This window comes from Strongylocentrotus purpuratus, unplaced genomic scaffold (assembly GCF_000002235.5).
Source record: "Strongylocentrotus purpuratus isolate Spur 01 unplaced genomic scaffold, Spur_5.0 spur5_contig_863, whole genome shotgun sequence".
Taxonomy (NCBI): Eukaryota; Metazoa; Echinodermata; class Echinoidea; order Camarodonta; family Strongylocentrotidae; genus Strongylocentrotus; species Strongylocentrotus purpuratus.
Window position 1 is genome coordinate 906,371 of NW_022145572.1, and position 19,097 is coordinate 925,467.

A 19,097-nucleotide genomic window follows, 5' to 3' on the forward strand; every position below is an offset into this window, starting at 1 on the left:
GAGAAGAAGTGATGGAAATGAAAGAAGACTAATAGCATGAGAGGAAAGAAAAGAGCAAAGAAGACAAGAAAACGGTGTAAACAGGAAAAGGAGGAGCATGGGAGAGAGAGAAAGAGAGAGAGAGAGAGAGAGAGATAGCCTTGAGCTTTGGATCAGCTAATGAGTAATACATGAAACAGATTTTGAGCGGAGTAATTATCTTTCGCCGGAGAACTTGCGTAAGGAGCTATAATTTTATTTTTTATTTTTTTAAATCAAACATTATGGGGAATAGCAAAAAACGGTTGTCTTTTTTGCTCTTTTCTTTCCTCTCATGTTATTAGTCTTCTTTCATTGAGGTAATTTCAGGTCTTACATATTGATGAGCTGTTTGAAATTAACTAGGAGGTATGCGCGTATTGGGGAATGTGGCTTGCTGCTCTACTTAAAAAAAAAAAAAACTTCCCATGACATGTAATGAGTGTTTAGTGTACATTATGTGGGACGTACAGTGATAGATGGAAAGTTATTTCAGTATATTCGAAATGACTTTTAGGCAACTGCTTTTTCCTCCCACATTATCAACATTCATTCATTTCATTTCATTTACATAATGTCATGAAATGCATTCAAAAAATGAAGAAAAAAAAAAAAAAAAAAAACGACCCGTGAAAAAAAAAATTTTGTCGGCGAAGCATTTGTCGTAGTACTAGTAGCATTTGTATTTAATGGGACACTTTTTGGGCGGAGCAAATGTCGTCGGAGCAAATGTCACCGGAGCAATTGTCGCTTCAGGCGGAGCAATTGTCGGCGGAGCAATTGACGGCGGAGCAAATGTCGGCGGAGCAAATGTCGGCGGAGCAATTGTCGCTTCAGGCGGAGCAATTGTCGGCGGAGCAATTGACGGCGGAGCAAATGTCGGCGGAGCAAATGTCGGCGGAGCAAATGTCGGCGGAGCAAGTGTCGCTTCAGGCGGAGCAAATGTCGGCGGAGCAAATGTCGGCGGAGCAATTGTCGCGTTTTGCGGAGCAATTGACGGCGGAGCAATTGTCGGCGGAGCAATTGTCGGAGGAGCAATTGTCGGCGGAGCATCTGTCGGCGGAGCAATTGTCGGCGGAGCAACTGTCGGCGGAGCAACTGTCGGCGGAGCACCTGTCGGCGGAGAATTTGACGTCGGAGCAAATGTCGCGGAGCAAATGTCGCGGAGCAATTGTCGCGTTTTGCGGAGTAAATGTCGGCGGAGCAATCGTCGGCGGAGCATGTGTCATGGAACCCCACCAACACCTCGAACAACACAACATGGATGCAAATGAAGATATATTTTCTCAAATATGAAGGCAAATTAATCAACATTTTCACGACGATATCGAACATTTAGATAGTAATAGAGCTTCGACATAACACTTTTGATGAGGGGACACTGTAGCATAGTGGGCGAACAGAGGTATATTGGTGAAGGCACTTGACTTCCATACGAAAGGTCCAAGGATCGATCTTTCTAACACCACGGGAAGATGTTTTACCTGCATTTTGCTAATGTCGGTTCCTCTCGACCCAGGTATCTTAAACGGGTATCTAGCAATTAATGCTGGGGCTAATAAGGAAATTGAAGAGCCATTTTCAAGAACGGTAGGACTATTAATAGTAAAGCGGCTTCCCTGGGTAAATGATATAATTGTCATTACATTGTCATCATGATCATACTTACGTTCCGAAAATCTCCCCTTCCTCGACGGTTTCGGGAAGTTTTTTGCCGCGCGTCTCGGGGAGGAGGAAGGAGAGGAAACCAGCCAAGATGGTGGTGGTGCCAAAGATGATGAGAGGGGCGGGGTAATAGTATTCCCCCAGGATGAGAATCATGGGTGAGATGATGGCCCCCACACGAGCCATCATGGAACAGGTCCCGACACCGATACTCCTGTGGTTCAATACAAGTCAAACAGATTGATTGGTTGCTTTCATTCATATTCCATGCAAAGTTAACAAAGCATAATTTACCTTTTAATAAACATTAACATTATTTTCTTTAAGTAATATGGAGGTAAATAATCCTGTATCTTAAAAATTAATGACACGAAAGTATTTATGTTTACCACTAAATACGGAATTGAAAGTGGTTCTACTTAAAAGCTAGGCTTGTCGCGTGTAGGTTTAATGAACTGGATTATTACTACTGACTTAACATACAGAGACAAAAATAAAAAGAGAACTTATACAAAATACATGTAAAAGTAGAAGAGAGAGATATAGAGGAATATAGGGGGAGAGAGGGGAAAGGAAGATAGATAGATAGATATATAGGTGCGTAGAATAGCAAATGACAAAGCTAGAGCAAAAACTCTACTAGAAAATACTGAACTTATTTCTAAACAAGCTTTTGCCTTAGTCACAAACGGGTTTCAACATGTTATTTCCAAACTGAAGGCCATAATTCACGTTACAAAAGAATTAAGTTGTGTGATTTCGCAGAAGCGTGTTGTTCTTGTTCAATTTGAGACAACACATGATAAATCAATAACAGTGAGCCAGCTCGTAAACTCATTTATTTTTTAAAGGCTACATTTTTATGGCACACTTTTTTCATAAGTTTGTTTCTTCACCTGAACAGATTTACTAAGTGGCATAACGTGGGTCAAGATATTTTAAGGGGGTGGGGGGGGGGGGGGGCATTGCCAACTTAGGGGACACCGACAACATTACGTGTCGATGTGGAGGGGGGGGGGCGCTAATCTTATTTGATGGATGATATACGAATTGGTAGTATCTCCTTTTCACATTTCATATCCCTCTATTGTTTAGTTTGTTTGTTTTTGTTTGTCTTCTCTCCCTCTCTCTCTCTCTCTTTCTCTCAGCTGCTCTGCTCTCCTCTTCCCTTCTTTTCCCTCCCTATCTCTCCCCATGATCGCATTTGATGTGGGCGTTTCACGTACCCCCCCCCCCCCCCCCCCCTCCTTCCCCTCCCGTGCAACCTCGGATAAATTATGTCACTTGACCTACCTGACAGGCGTTGGAAAACACTCTGCGGAGTATATGTAGACTATGGCATAGGAAGCCGATATTGCTGATTTCCCTGTCAGGGCGACCACTGTGTTCCATGTACCAATGGCTGATTATAATAAAAGAGATGAACTAGTATATTTAGAGTTAAAGGGGCTGTAGCATTACGAGACTATGCATCTTCCCCAAGGCTCACTCGGGGAAAATCGGGTATAATACGACTACGGACGACGCGGATAATTGCCCTAGGGGTCAGTTGTCCTAGGGGCTAGTTGTCCTAGGGGCTAGTTGAATGGGGGTGGTGATCCGGGGGTGGATGTCCAGGGGGTAGGTGTCCTAGAACCGCGTGAAACATACGCTCACCCGAAGCGTGAGGAGATTTTCGGTCTGTTTCGCAAACGCTAGCGCTCGTTGACCCAGTTCATCAAGTCCATTCGTTTACGTGCAGTACTGTTGTCCAAAAGAAGACGTAAATGTCGTCACCAGTTTTTTTTCCATACTACCTACCTTTTAAATTATAGACGGAACGCTCCATATGAATCTGTACTTTTCGTAAAGTTCTAAAAAAAAAATGTATTGTACTCATTTTATGTATCTTATGAACATTAATCAATTCAATTTATGAAGTTTTACAGAAGAAAAAACTAATAATTGAAGGACTTTGGTCACGGAATAAATGCAGGGAAGGGGTATCAATCATTTACATTTGCCAATAGTGGTTTTTTTTTTTTGGGGGGGGGGGACTGGGGCTAAAAGTAATATATGTATAATAAAATCAAAGCGATATACATGTAGGAATTTAATGCAAGAAGATAATGCAAGCCCCCGACACCCCTCCATAAAACAAAATAATTGAATGCTAATTGAATAAAAAGAATTGTTCTTTCATAACCTGCGCGCCTGTAATGACCTTTAGCGACACCTTTGGGTCACCATGAATAGGCCTTTGTTCTTGAAAGAAACTCCCTATTCTGAGTGCTACACGGAACAAAATTGGTTTTAAAAAATTATTAGAAAGAAAATATTCAGTGAATGACTACGTACGTAGACCAATGTTGATAAGACATGCAGATCCACCAATGAAAAGGAAAGTAGCAATACTAGGGCGACGACCAAAGAACTCGATGGCGAACATGGCTGAGACGTAACCGACGATCTCAACTGCTCCAGACAGGAAGAAGTTCAGGTAGACATTGACCCCGAGGTCACCAGTACTATACGTCAATCCAGAGTACACCATATTATTAACCATCCTTAGAAGAAAAAAGAGGTATGATTTTGAAGAAAGTAAAGGCTTTGCGATACAGCTGTTAATTACTATAAATGTATATTTTAGAGATCAATTCCTTTTGCAAAAGAGTGGCTTGTATATATCACAGTTCAACCAAGGAATGGTTAAACACAGAATGGGTCCCTAGGCCCATTGCACACACGTACTTCGAAGAATTGGAATTTGCACTAGATAGGATTTGTTTTAAGCTTCTAAATAACGATAAATATATTAACAACGGGAATTTTAGTTCATTAAACTCTTCCAGTCAGAATAAAAACCGAATAAGCTTCGAATGATGGCAATGTTTTATTCAGGAGATCCCTAATGATCTTTATCAGAATAGCTCACCAGTTGTAAATTAAGTTGATGGTTCTCCAACGGAGCTCAGGCGTTCGGAAAAGATCGACGATGCCTGCTTTGGGCGCTAAACTAGCGGCTTCCTTGAAACGAATACGAATAAGATACAACACTTTAGAAGATATTATACACATCTTGAGATGCGGGGAATATGACAAGTGTTATCAATAATAAAACGAATTCTTGCAAAGATTTGCTCCGACAATTATTTGTTTTCATCTGTTTGCATGCATTTTTGAAAGTAAATACTGTTACTTTGCGACAGGCATTTGATAGAACGGAGCCGATACACAACGAGACCTACGACTAAAAAACAATCTTTACTTCAATCAGGATTTTAAAAAAGATTAGAGAAATTCTCTGAGCGTGATCCAAATGTACCTGTTCTTTTATTTCTTCTTCTGTGAAGAGCGGATCAGGTAATTTTCTTCTATTGACTTTGGCGACTTTGTTAATTATCTTCTCGGCTTCCTTGCTATCACCATGAGACAGAAGCCAACGTGCTGATTCTGGTACGAAGCTAATAAAATAAAAATAGAACAGATTCAATTCACTTTCACTCAAGTTTTTTCAAGGCAAATCCCAACCTTGATTCAGTTCCGAAGATTCTTTGGAAAGCACCAATAATACAACAAAAATGCTCATCACATCTACTAGAACTTCAACTACGGTGTCATAATCAAGGGGGGGCATATTTTAGTTTTACTGAGTTTTTACTTAGTTTTTGCTAATAATTATGACAGCAAAGATAGATAGATAAGATAGATAAGATAAGATAGATAAGATAAGATAGATAAGAAAAGATAATCAAATTTATTCCATTCATCATAAAAAACATTTAAATACAATAACATACAAAACCACAAGATATATAGTCAAAATAAAAAAAAACATTGTGTAAGATTAGATGATCTGGACAACAACATAGAGAAAAGTGGGTATTTATGTGAATGATGAGGCAGCTAGAAAGGAAATGCCCTATTGGTGCTGCCACCTACAAAAGTACGATTGCAAGAATAATTGAAAAAGACGTACGGCATAAGTAAGAAGAAAAGAAACAGTGGAGCAGAGATGATGAGTTGCAGAGTCCTCCAATACCGGACAAAGTATGCGATGATAGCAAGAAGCATATAGGCCAAGGCGAAGAAAATCTGGAAGGTAATACCGGCCACCGTCCGCCATTTTGGTCCAACAAACTCAACAACTGTAAAAAATCAATTCAAGGTTTATTTTGGAAAACATATATGATGCATATGCTGCAGCTAAAAAGCTGAGATGTATATGTTTACAACTATTGAGGATACATATAAATAGAGAAGAATATTCATTTACAAAATACATAATCGTACAATAATGACATTAGGGGGTGTAGCATGACGAGACTACGTGTCTTTCACGTGGCCTGACTCGGGGCCAATCGGGTATACGACTACGGACGACGCGACCGCATGCAGTCCACGTGCGTGCAACATACGCGAAACCGAAGCGTGCTTCGGTCGGTTTTGCAAACGCTAGCGCGCGCTGACCGTCAATCAAGTCCATTCGTTCACGTGCAGTTGTCCAAAAGAAGTCGTAGATGGCGTTAACCAGTATTTGCCATGCTACACCTCCTTTAATAATTTATATTCAAAAGAATTAAGAAAGACGTAAAACATTTTTTTTTCACCATACATTCTCCAACGCACCTTTAATTGTATACTTAGTAACCTTACATTAAATGCATTGTAGGCAACTACCAATGTTTATGGGAGGGGCTTTTGGTTTTGAATATAATTCTCACTATACGTAGAACTAAATATGCCGAAGTGAATCGATGAGGTTACGCTACTTTTGAGTGACTTCCACTTCTAACGATTTTAGTTTTCAAAGCAAACAGCACAACTGAGTCAACTAAGACTACTGATTATTTACAGAGACGAGTAATAATGATCAAAAGGATATTATCATAAGATGAATATTTTTAAAGTAAACTTGGGAAGACTCCGTATAAAGCAAACACTAGGGACAAGAATTAATACATGTAAAATTAAGCAAATGTGAGAGGAGGTGATAATGAGGATGGGAGAAAGAGTGCGTGGGAGAGATAGGGAATACAGAATTAGCGAAAGAGAACGAGAGAACGAGAGAACGAGAGAAAGAGAGTAAGAGTAGGGAAAGTGACGTAAGAGGACAAGCTAGAGAGAGAGAGAGAGAGTGTGGGTGTGGGTGGGTGTGGGTATAGAGAGGCGTAGATTAAAGCAGTAAATTGAGGTTAGTCTGTCTCATGAATTCTTGTTAAGATATTGTGCTAAATGCGCATCAAATTAAGAAAGCATTTATAACACAAACAATGACTGATTAAAACTGATTATTATACCTATGATGAATGCAACTTGTAAAACAGCCTTGTTGCCAGCCGCTTGGAAGAATCGAAGAAAAATATACACCCAGTAGTTAGGTGAGAAAGCGATGAGTACACCTACACCAGCCTGGACACCGAGGCAAATGAACAGAGTAGGATATCGACCAATTCTGAGATGATCGGAGAAAATAAAAAGGGGAAATGAGTAGCCTATTAAATTGAATGATTAACAAATAGATAAAATAAACGAATGAACAGGTAAAGAAGAGAGATGAATAAATGTATGTATTTAAAATAAACAAATATCTAGATATTACTAATTAAACGAAAGAATACAGAAGAAGAACAGATTTTTGTAAAGAAAGAAAGAAAATTACTTTGGACTCACTTGTCTGCAAGGACTCCGAAGAAGATAGATCCAACCATATAACCAAAGTAAAACACAGATTGAGCGTAGTCGGGCAAGTTTTTCTTTTCACATACTAGATCCCACTGCAAAGACAACATTTGAAATAAAAGTGTAATGAAAATAATAAATTGGGCTCCATGCAACTGAGTTTTTTTCCGAGATTTTTGCAAACATGGCCAGAAAATGTTTGATTTGTTGTTTTCTTGTATTGATTCTTTTTGTTTGTTCTTGTGACACAGCCGCTGTAGCCCATGCACATTATTCAAATTTGATATAATACACGTAACTTAAACGGTCTTAAGAACTCATTGCAACCTTTTCAACACGGTGTTTCAAGCTAATAATCATCATTCTGGATCATGTTTTAATTTTTTTTATCATGCCACACAATATTGAAGGCACTATCAAATGGTCATAAAAGTACGGAGGTGTTAAAAATGAGGGAGGCCAATCTGCTCTTCTGTGGTAAGCATGGGCAAGTCTGCTTCCTTCTATATAGGCTAAATTGTACGCAAATAATAAAGAGAACTGACATCTTGGACGATGGATGATTTCAGCTCACTCTTATCGTGTTCCCAACCATCTTGGCACGGCAAAATCTCGGCGCTACCATTCGTCGGCGAATTGTATGATGGGTCAAAATCCACGCCTTTGTGCGAAAGAAAAAAAAAGAAAGAAATGTTTATTCATTCTTGTATTTATAATGACATTTTTTCATTCATTCATTCATTCTTTTATTTATGAATGTATTCATTCGTTCATTTTGTTCGTTCATTCAAATAGTTCTAAGTCAAAAGATTGACACCAGGAGATTGTGCAGTTGCTTGTAAAGACATTCAATAATTAATAAAGCGAATGATAAAGCCAATAAAATAATAGGTAGCCTATATTCCAAGAGTTTCGAGCGTCATGCTGTGCTTGTATTGTGTATTTATGTGGCTGGGATTTATTTAAGTAAAATAATTATACTACAATTTTGTATTTTTACTTTTACCTGTGATGTTATACATATAGCATTGATCGTAGAAAAGATCTCCGTCGCCCTCGTAACTGACTGGAATACTACCGTTCTTCTTCGCCTCCTCGCACTCATCAGCAGACAAATTCCACTCAGTGCAGTTCTCATCCTCCCAGTTTTCGGCCTGGTTCATACAAAATAATGATAATATTCTTGGTTTATATCGCACTTTACACTCCGACATTGTCTGTATACGCCCTTTGAAAATGTATTACCCCGGTCATTCAGGCTTGCCCGCATGTCTGCACATTCTCCACTCCCGCGGAGCATTCTATTTCATTCTACAGGTGCTCACAATGCCGAGCAAACTACAATGACACTCATACCCTACCGGGTATATATCCATTTAAAGGTAATACAAAGTTTTGGGAAATTTTGAAAATTGGGTGGATAGTGATTCTTTACAATTTTGATATATTTCAACCGGCTCCGGCCGTACAATGGTAATTGTGGCCATGAAAATCTCAGAGTATGTAGTTGTGATATATAATTTCCAAACGGGAAAAGCTAATCGGTCGAATTTAGTCATTGCATAATTAATATCTTGACATTGAGAGGGAGCTATACAACATAAAGAGTTTATTATTTACAATTTCACAAATTTAGACTCGATTTCAGCCGCGACAACGATCACTGAATATTATAAGATTGCATATGCTTCCAATATGTTCATCAATAGTGATCTGTCAGTTTATGACAGGTTTAGTGACCCATTGAAAATTCTATATCACGTGTCTCTCCAAGTTTCTCTCCAAGTTTCTCGGTCTTGAGCCAGCCGTTTCATCGTTTCATACCCTGTTGCTCCACATTGTGTGATAACATCATCTAGAAAGCCTTTACGAGGTCTTCCCCTCTTCTTCTTTCCATGAATACGACATATGACTCTGAGCATCACGCCCTCATCATGCCGTATTAGGTGAATATGTTCATTTGAACCAAATTTATGAACCCATACCAAAACTTTGTATTAACTTTAACAACCTGCCGGGCGGAAACTGGCGAGTGTGGATTTTTGTCTTGCCAAAGGACGTTAGCCCGGCCGCGTCTATGACGGGCGGATCGTGCCATAAAGATGACAACTATACAACTATACATCCATCGAATGGATGTTAGGTTTTAACCAATCAGAACGCAGGAAACTGTACAACTATACAACTATACAACTATACAGCCGTAAAACTATACAGACATTCTCGCCGCCATGGCTGTATAGTTTCCTGCATTGTGATTGGTTAAATCCGTACAGCCATAGAGCTGAATGGATGTATGGTTGTTCGCAATTATGGCATTTTGGCCCGCAAACGTAACAACCGTACATGCGTTCTATAGCTGTATGGTTGCATAGTCGTATAGTCGTATAGTTGTATAGTTGTACAGTTTCCTGCGTTCTGATTGGTTAAAACCCTACATCCATTCGATGGATGTATAGTTGTATAGTTGTCATCTTTATGGCACGATCCGCCCGTCATAGCAGCCCGGCCCCCATTCAGTGTTATTTAGGGTACGCACATGCTCGTTCCCTCTTTTTGAAAGCACCCCCTATCTGAGGACTGCCAACATTTCCGGACCCCCCTTTCGCGGGCTTTTCGCGGGCTTTTCGCGGGCTTTTCCTGCCTTAGAGACCCCCTAAATCAGGAAAAATGCTCAATGTACCCCCCTAAATTCGGAATAACTTCTCAGGAGTCCAAAGAGATGAGGAGAAAAAAGGAAAAACACCCCCTTTTTAAAGAAATCTCCGGGTGAAAAGTCATATACACCCCTTTTTTTACAATGCTCTGGCCGGACTTTGTCGCACGAAAAGTACCCCTTTACCGGACATTTTGGCAACACGCATGCGGTCATTCCGACCCCTAAGTGGGGGGGGGGGGGGGGGACGTTAGTGTCGGGTTGGGATTTGAACCTCCAAACATTGGCTTGGGATTTAATCTAGGGGCGTTGCCTTAGACATACGAAGTGGGACTACTTCTATACTAATATCACAATCGTTATAATCACCAGCGTCATCATCAGTTTCACTAGATAAGTTATCCTTCTTCGCCTTCTGGTTCTTTTTGTTGTTCTAGTTTTTTCCTTGTTTGTCATTTTTTTTCTCCATCCCTCTTTTCGAAGTTAATTTTCATTTTCTCTCAGTGTTTCAATTTATATGTATTTTTCTATCCATTTTTATTCTAATAAAAAAAAATTCCTTTTCTCCTTACCGTACACCAATGATCTGTAGTCCCAGCTATAAAAACCTGCGTCATGGAGTGAAATGCGGTGGTAGCTGCCATCAAACATACGACCAGATAAACGCGTCTCTGATAGGAACCGAACGAGCCCAGCTCACCAAGAATATCGTCGAAACGCATCCTGAATGATGATCACTAACAAACAAATAACCGGACAAAATGATACGTTCAAAGGGATTTAAATCTCGAGACGGGTCCAATGAAGTATATACCCCCCCCCCCCCCCCCTCCTCGAATACAAAAAAGGGAAGAAAAGGGGAAAGCAAGAAAACAAGAAAACAAGAAGAAGAAGATCAGAACAAGGCTAATACACCCTTTCAATTTCCTACTCCTAAAACAAAATTACCACTAAGACAACTGCACCTTCCCCCGTTCCCCCTAAAATACTATAGGGGACATTTTCGACCCCTTTGACGATCATGTGCTGTGCATTTAATACTGAAGTGACACCGTCGAGTCGTTTAACTGATAACTGTTATCTACTTGACCGGTTTACAGAATACTCATGGGCACATTGAAGTATGCCGCTCAGTGGCGGATCAAGGATTTCCTTGCAGCTAGGGAGGGGGTACACATGTCAGAACAAGAAAAAAAATCCCTGACAAGCAAATAAGAAGAAAAAACGTATCATACGATTTCATAAGTTTTATCAGCACCTATAACCAGCATTAATTTCTGATTTTTTGTAATAATATATATAAGTTGGCATGAATGACCTTTGCTCGTCTCATTTGCAGTTAAAGAAATGGATTATTGGTTCAAAGAACATCGGATTATTTCTAGATAACGCAGAATTAGAATGTTTATCTTCGTTTGGAATTTCGCTGACTCAAATATTTTATCACATAACCTGACCAATCAAAAGAGGGGTCAGGAACCCCTTCCCCCCAAATCACTTTGAAAGAGAAAAAAGTTCGCGCTGATTAGAAAACTGCCGCTCCCCCACCCCCTCATACTCTCGTTTGGTAAACGAAAGATGAAGATCATGGCAACTTGATGCCTCATCATACTTGAAAACTGAAACATACTGTCCCAATTACGATAACAATACTTCTGTATAAAGAAGAAGGAGGAGAAGAAGGGAAAAAGAAAAATTGGGGATTTTTTTTTTTGGGGGGGGGGAGGAGGAAAGGAAGAAGTATACTAAGAAATGAAAAAGAGGAAGAAGAAGGAGGAGAAAGGAAAAAATGAATAGGAAGAAAAATAAAAAGTGGAAAAAGAAGAAGAAACGGAAAGGAGGAGGAGAAGAAGAAGAAGAGAAAAAGAGAAGAAGAAATGTTACAGAGAGAGAGAGAGAGAGAGGAGAGAGAGAGAGAGAGGAGAGAGAGAGAGAGAGAGAGAGAGAAAGGGGAGAGAGAGAGAGAGAGAGAGAGAAAGAGAGACCAAAATAAGCAACCTCCCAGAATAAAATCCTCATATTCTCTTTTACAGATGCAAATAGCTATTAATTATTTTTGTGCTAAAAATGTGTGTTGATCAACATTCTAACTTTTCATATTCGTTACTCAATCGTCTTGGTGTGGTTAATTGATCGTCCGCCTAATAATGTTATACAAACAAGAAACAAGCATCATACTAATGAAAATTTAAACTAGGCTATTGAAATTGAGAAATATTTAGAGATTTTTAAAACATTTGTTGTTGTTGATTGATTGAATGATTTTTATTCGACAGATTTCCAACATACGACAATAAACAAGAATAAAATTTAGTCAGTTTGTTAATGTGAGAAATAAAAACTTACCAGCTTCTATATGTTTCAGCAGCTCAAAATTGAATAGGTCAGGCGAGTCTGACAGGGTCCGCTCAAATCATGGCAATATATAGCAGGGATTATCAACATAAAGATTCAAGGTTCATCCGATTAAATCCCGTAGAACAGAAGATTGTACTCAACTCCAACTTTGGTTTAAGTATTTGTATTTAGTTTTGTATTTTATTTATTTAATCATGGTTAAAATGCCTGCTATCAGCTAGAAGCTACTTTTCAGCAAGGCCGTGAAGTGCAAGGGACGACATAAGGCGGTAGGTATTGGAGGATGGGGCCGCGACCCCTTACCCCTCCGCCAAACCATTGACAAGGGAATATTGTCGGTGCCGAAGGGATGGCGCCGGGATTATGGGGCGGGTCTAGCTTTTTGCTAAGGGGGGGGGGGGGGGGGGGGGGGGGTTGACACAGTGGCGGATCCAGGATTTTCTAAGAGGGTGGGGAGGGGGAATTTGAAAATTCGGCCGATCGATATTTCGTCCCGTTGGGGGGGGGGGGGGTGTTCGACCCCCCCCCCCCCCCCTCTGCGTACGCGCCTGCTTGCATCTCGCATATTACAGCAAGCAAGGAAGATAATAATGATGACATATTATTTATACTCCATCATATAAACAGGACTACTTTTTCACTTTACTTTTACCAATACCATAAATTTAACAAGCTATCATAACGGGGCATAACGGTAGCATAATTGGAACCAAGATTAGTGGCACTGGCGTACCTATGGGGGGGGGGCAGGGGGGGCAGAGTGCCTCCCCTGACGGGCTCCAGGGGAAAAAATGAAAAAGGGGAAAGAAAAGAAAAGAAAGGAAAGGAAAGAAAAAGAAAAAAGGAAAAGGGAAGAAAAAAAGAGAAAAAAGGAAAGAAAGAGAAAAAAGGAAAAAAGGAAAAAAGGAAAAGGAAAGAAAAAAGGAAGAAGAAGAGAAAAGGAAGAAAAAGAGAAAAGAAAAGGAAAGGAAAAAAATGGGGAAATTAAAAAAAAAAGACTATGGCCGTACGCACCAGGGGTGGGGGGCAGTTGACCCCAGCTATTTTGAAAACGTACAGTTTTTTTCCTGAAAATGTAGTGTAGGCCTATACCAAATCCTTCAATTCTACTTTTGAAAATGAAAATACCCTCATGACCAGTTCGGTCGCTCGAAACTCTTCGCTGACGCGAACTGCTTGCTAGCCTATTTTGTATTAAATGTTTTCACTTGCTCGTCCCCCTGAAAAAAAAAGGATTAGCATTGCCTAGAATACAATTGTGCCTGCCCCGACTGGCCCCGACCTGCAACCATGGCAACAATAACACACAATGTATGTACCAAATGTTACTAAAAGAGACTAATTCATTTTTCTCGCTCGCTACACTCTCTCGCGAATAAAATGAATAGACTTTGCTTTGGAAATGGATGGAAGAGTTTTTTTCGCCCTCTCGCCGAAAAGGAATTGAATCGCGTTAAACGCGATTGCGTCCATCCCGACCTGCACCAATAAAAACAAGTTTATTTATTAATTTCTATTAAAAGAGAATTTTTTTTTTTTGCTTGCTCGGTATGCTCGCTCGCCAAAATGGAATTGACACCGCTAACGTGCCCGCCCCAACCTGCAACAACCAGTTAATAATTATGTACCAAGCGTTATTCAAAGAAGTTTTGATGTGCTCGTGCTCGCCAAACGGAATTAACATCACCTTAGACATGATTGTGTAAGCCCTGCCCTGCAACAACAAAAATCCGAAATTTATGAACCAATTGTCATTACAAAAATTTTGCTCGCTCGCTACGCTCGCTCGCTAAAATAGAAATAACACCGCTTTTAATAATCACGTCCCTGACATGGAACAATGAACCCAAGTTTATGTACCATATTTTCCCTATAAAAGAGAAGTAATTTTTTTGCTCGCTCGCTACGCTCGCTCGCCAAATAGAAATAACACCGCTTTTAATAATCACGTCCCTGACATGGAACAATGAACCCAAGTTTTATGTACCATATTTTCCCTATAAAAGAGAAGTGACTTTTTTCGCTCGCTAGCTCGTGGAATTATGTGCCCACCACTAACCTGCTACAATATCATTAAAAAGAGAAATGTAGGGGGTTGCCTGCCCGCCAAAAGGGGATTGACATTGCCTTAAACACGATTGTGCCCGCCCCCGACCTGCAACAATGAAACAAATTTATATAGCAATTCATTGAGAGAAAGATGTATTTTCGCTCGCGAGCTAAATGGGTATAAAATCACCCTAAACACAATATTGTTCCCGCGCCCTGCATGGGACAATTGAACCAAGTTTAAGAGGCAATTATTAAAAAAGAAGTGATTTTTTCTTGCTCGCTACGCTCGTTTGCAAAAAAATGAAATTAACGTCGCTAACAAGTGAATGTTCCCACCCCCAACTTGCAACAATACCAGTTTATATACCAAACGTTACTTAAACCTTTTTTTTTTTTGCTCGCTCTCTCGCCAGAAGTGAAAATTAGCATCGCCTTTTTTGTTTGTTTTGGTCGCTTGCCCCCCCTGACGGAGTACCCCAGGTACGCCACTGATTAGTGGATATATGAATATGCATTAATTCCTACGTCACAGACGTGTGTCGAGCGTACTCTGTCATATACAAATAACCTGTACAATCAAATGGACTGTAAATTGTCAGTAATTGATTGCTTTAACGGGAATAAGTAGGGCATTCATTTCACGGGGTAATTTCTGGACTCAACGCGCGTGCCTTATCCTTGCGCGCTGCAGGTTAGGCCTACTCTGCGCACTTTGTTTTCAACACGCAGCGCCTCTTATAGTTTTTAAGGAGCTGAGCTGATGGGGCACGAAAAAGGCTTTTCTCAATATTATTTCCATCTGAAATAAATTATTTATCTTAAGTAAATTATTCATTGTTTGGATACAATTGTCTCAAAGTAATGTCAAGGATAAAGCTCAGTCCGCATAAGCGACCCAAAGCGGGTAGGAACAAGCCTGTTTCGATCGAAACAGCGACCAGCACGCGAGAGATGAGACCCACCATTTTCCGAAAACTCTACATGAGGGGCGACCTGCCGGTAGCAATGGAGCACTATGGAATGGGCAACAAAATATTTTGGAAGGTAAGAAGAATGTAGTTTGGCGTAGGCCTAGACTATATAGAAGAGTGGAGGCGACGTAACATACCCCCCCCCCCTAGCATGCGTCGACTAAGGCAACGGGGGGGGGGGGGGGGTTATATTATAGCCTCGCTCCCCTTTCCGACACGATATGTATCGGACTGGTTGCTTATTATAGCTGTCTAGGCCTAGGCCCTACTTAGAAGAGTCTATTTCAAAGATTTTAATTTGTAAAAGTTTACATGCAATGGTTCATAAATGTTCGGATGCTCAAGCATGTGGGGCAGGATTGTAATGAAAAGGGACCCTAGGGCAGGCCTTCTCAACTGGCGGCGCGCGCGCCACTTGTGGCGCTTGCGATTGGTCGGAGTGGCGCGCAGCTGTTCCAAACAAATAATAAAAAATAAATAAAAATGAAAAACAAAAAATGAAAGAAAGAAAAAAATAAAAAATGATATTTTAAAATTAAAAAACTCAGCAAAATCAAAAAGTCGCAGTCAAATTTGAGCACAACGTGTAGACCCTAAGCAAGCCATTTTGTTTGTTTGATTTTCACTTGATTTTGACATTTTCCGTGTTTATTGCACGAAAATAACTACATGTAAATTAAGTTCCTGTGTAGATTTTAGCCAGGGATTGTATGAAATTATGATTGATGTTTTATGGAATAAAAAGGTGTTAAAAATGCCACATCTGGGCCTTAAAAAGCCCTACAATCCACTAGCTTCCGGGGGCTTCGCCCCCTGGACACCACCCGGTATCGGCTCGGTCGCTACGCTCCCTCGCAACACAGTCACCAAACATACAGGTTGGCACTTTAACCTCAATAAATTTTTGTTTTGGCACTTCTAATTAACTAGTTGAGAAGGCCTGCCCTAGGGTCTACTTTGGAATTTTGATATTTTGCTAATTTTCTCGCTCTCTTTGCTATCTGGGGATCATTCTCATCAAGCCAATTTTGGCTTTCATGATTCCCACTTCCTTTAATCTTATGTTTATAATGAACAAACATGTATAGTCTACATAGAGTCTAAATACTTTTGATGTTTTTGAAAACAGAGTAAAATAAATAAATTAAATGAAATCTCCCGCAAAACCAACTCCAGAAATTGATCAAATACTTAGCAATGATGCATTTTCGCAAATATTCATGGCATGTCAACAGTTTAATAGTAATTACTTGTTTGTGAAATCCAACGACGAAGGTGACAGTTCTGATTTTTTGTAACCATAGAAAGAAATCGAGAGGTTGGATTATCACCACTACCTTCCTCTGTTCTTCGAGGGACTCCGTGAGACTGAGCATCCGTTTGACTTCTTCGCCAGCCGAGGCATCAATGACATATTGGAACATGGAGGCCGTAAGATACTACCAGTCATTCCTCAGCTCATCATACCTATCAAGGGTCAGTATTATCTATACCAACTACGCCCAAACAACCAAATTATAATGATGATAATAATGATAATAATGATAATAGTCTAATATAACATAAAATGGGTGGGGTGGGGTTTGGAGTAGCAGGGGCATCCAGTATTCATAAATATAGCATGGTGGTTATGTAAAAACTACCACCAGTTATTCCTCAGTCCATGATACCCACCCAAAACATTGAGGGGGGGGGGGGTGTCTCCCCGGGATCACGGCCCCTGCAACATATACCACCAGATAATAATCAAGTAAACAGATCTCACTTACCTGGTCAGTAACAGCTTGTTTTACGTTCAATCATTTAGATTTTTTAATTTGTATTTGTTTCTTCGGTTTTCTTTTTGCTTTTCAGATGCTTTCAACACTCGCGACAGACGAGTTATCTGCAGCACGTTGAAGGCCCTCCAGAAATTGGCCGTATCGGGCGAGTTTGTCGGCGAGGCTCTTGTGCCGTATTACCGCCAAATCCTACCCGTTCTCAACATTTTCCGCGGAATGAACTGTGAGTTTCGAGAATTTCATACTACAGTTTCCTTTAAAATAGTCTGAAATGTTTATTCATGGTCGTCACTATCACTCATACAGTACCTTTCCTCACTCTGTGGTACATATTTAAAATCACTCTCTCTCTCTCTGCCTGTATTAAAAAAATTCCCCGTTCATTCCTCTTTTCGTTCGCTCTCTTCCACAATTCTCTCTATTTTGGGTGGTATAATTGTTTTTTTCATTCTTTCTCTCTATATCATAGCTTTATGTCTTCTTTCCCCTATTTTTCTTTGTATTATAATCTCTTTTCTTTCCCTCTCTCTATCAGTATCTTTATTCACTACTGCATGTATACGCGTAATTTTTTTTGACCAAAATATAACGTAGCGTGCACCCCCCGTTATTTATTTATCTCATCGTGTTCAAGTGATACATCAAAAAGTCAAAACCTTAAATGGTATTGTTTTAATTATAGAATCGATATAAAAAGAGGATGTACATGTATGTGCTTATTTTCAAAGGGGAGATAGATCTCATCGAGCAAAGTTATCATTTTACTCCCTCTCGCTGTGTACTTCAATATCAGCTGCAAGCCTCCACCTCATGTACAAGATCCAAAACAACACAGTAGCCATCAATGCACACCATTACACAGCACCCATGATTGCCAGCAACACACGACAGTATCACTCAAAGAAGTTGCTGGCTGTCCCATTCCGCACCCAACTCTACCAGAACTCATTTTCCCCTCGGACAGTAACTGCGTGGAATGCACTTTCGAAGATCACCCTTGACGCTACTTCACTGGAGGGCTTCAAGGGAGCGCTTCCACCCAGCATCTAGACCAAGAACTATATAGTTTATTCCTCAGCACTACATCCTGACTTATGGATCCTGCTGAGTATCTTCGTAGAAGTAGAAGTAGAAATATCTCTTCGATCTTAGCAATCTCTTCTCCCTATTCCTGTTCCTCTCCTCCTTCCTCTGCCACTCCACTTTCTCCCACTCCGTCTGTCTCACTCTCTCTCTCTGTCTCTCTCCAGTCAATTCTGGTGATGGGATCGAGTACGGTCAGCAGAAGGGCTTCAACGTCGGAGACATGATCCAGGAGACCCTGGAAGTCCTCGAGAGAAACGGAGGAGCAGAAGCGTTCGTCAACATCAAGTACATGGTCCCAACCTACGAATCCTGCATGACCGTCCAGGAGTGATGACGTCATCTATTACCGTAATTTACTGCCTAAAATTATTGACGCGGTAAAACCGCCTATTCATTTCGTTAAAGAAAGGAAATGAGAAGAAGACTACGACGATGAGGGCCCCACCCACCAACCCTCCATGACCAGCCGCAAATGATGACGCCATCGATTTAGGTTATTTTACCGTAATTTACTGTTTATTTAACATTCACATATGACGCGGTATACTGCTCTTTTTCATTTGGAAGAAAGAAAAAAGTTAAAGAAGGAGTTGATAAAAAAAAGAAAAGATTTTGATGATCCCAATATTCCACTCTTACATGACTGTTCAGGTTTGCTGACATCATCCATTAGCCGCAATTTGTCTCGGCTTCCCATACCTTGTTTAGGCCCTTTTAACGACACAGTACCGTCAGTGCCCAGAACGGAAGAAAGAAAATAAAAGGAGATGAAAAAGTAGAAGAAGCGAAGGAACTGAAGAAAAAGAAGAAGAATGGAGAAAAAATAACGCCCAACTGAACACGTGTTTC

General features: G+C 40.3%; 2 protein-coding genes across 2 annotated transcripts; one reads left to right on the top strand and one right to left on the bottom strand.

Moving 5' to 3' along the window:
- Positions 1 to 1,683: 1,683 nt before the first annotated feature.
- LOC115919218 (organic cation transporter protein-like) lies at positions 1,684 to 7,020 on the bottom strand (the record flags this gene model as incomplete). Its single annotated transcript, XM_030972453.1, has 7 exons — positions 1,684 to 1,897; positions 2,977 to 3,085; positions 4,021 to 4,229; positions 4,598 to 4,689; positions 4,988 to 5,126; positions 5,642 to 5,810; positions 6,963 to 7,020. Coding segments are annotated over 7 exons (990 nt in total), but the record flags the coding sequence as incomplete, so codon positions are not given.
- An 8,251-nt stretch (positions 7,021 to 15,271) lies between these two features.
- Positions 15,272 to 18,851, top strand: LOC592108 (parkin coregulated gene protein homolog). Its single transcript, XM_011685340.2, has 4 exons — positions 15,272 to 15,454; positions 16,686 to 16,857; positions 17,236 to 17,385; positions 18,413 to 18,851. The coding sequence occupies exons 1-4, from the start codon at positions 15,272 to 15,274 to the stop codon at positions 18,577 to 18,579; spliced, it is 672 nt and encodes a 223-aa protein (XP_011683642.1). The 3' UTR covers positions 18,580 to 18,851.
- The last annotated feature ends 246 nt before the right edge of the window (positions 18,852 to 19,097 follow it).

Coding starts and splice junctions, on each gene's coding strand:
- LOC592108 (XM_011685340.2), top strand. CDS start 15,272: ATGTCAAGGATAAAGCTCAGTCCGCATAAGCGACCCAAAGCGGGTAGG. Junction 15,455..16,685: donor GCAACAAAATATTTTGGAAG/GTAAGAAGAATG, acceptor TTGTAACCATAG/AAAGAAATCGAGAGGTTGGA. Junction 17,386..18,412: donor CATTTTCCGCGGAATGAACT/GTGAGTTTCGAG, acceptor GTCTCTCTCCAG/TCAATTCTGGTGATGGGATC.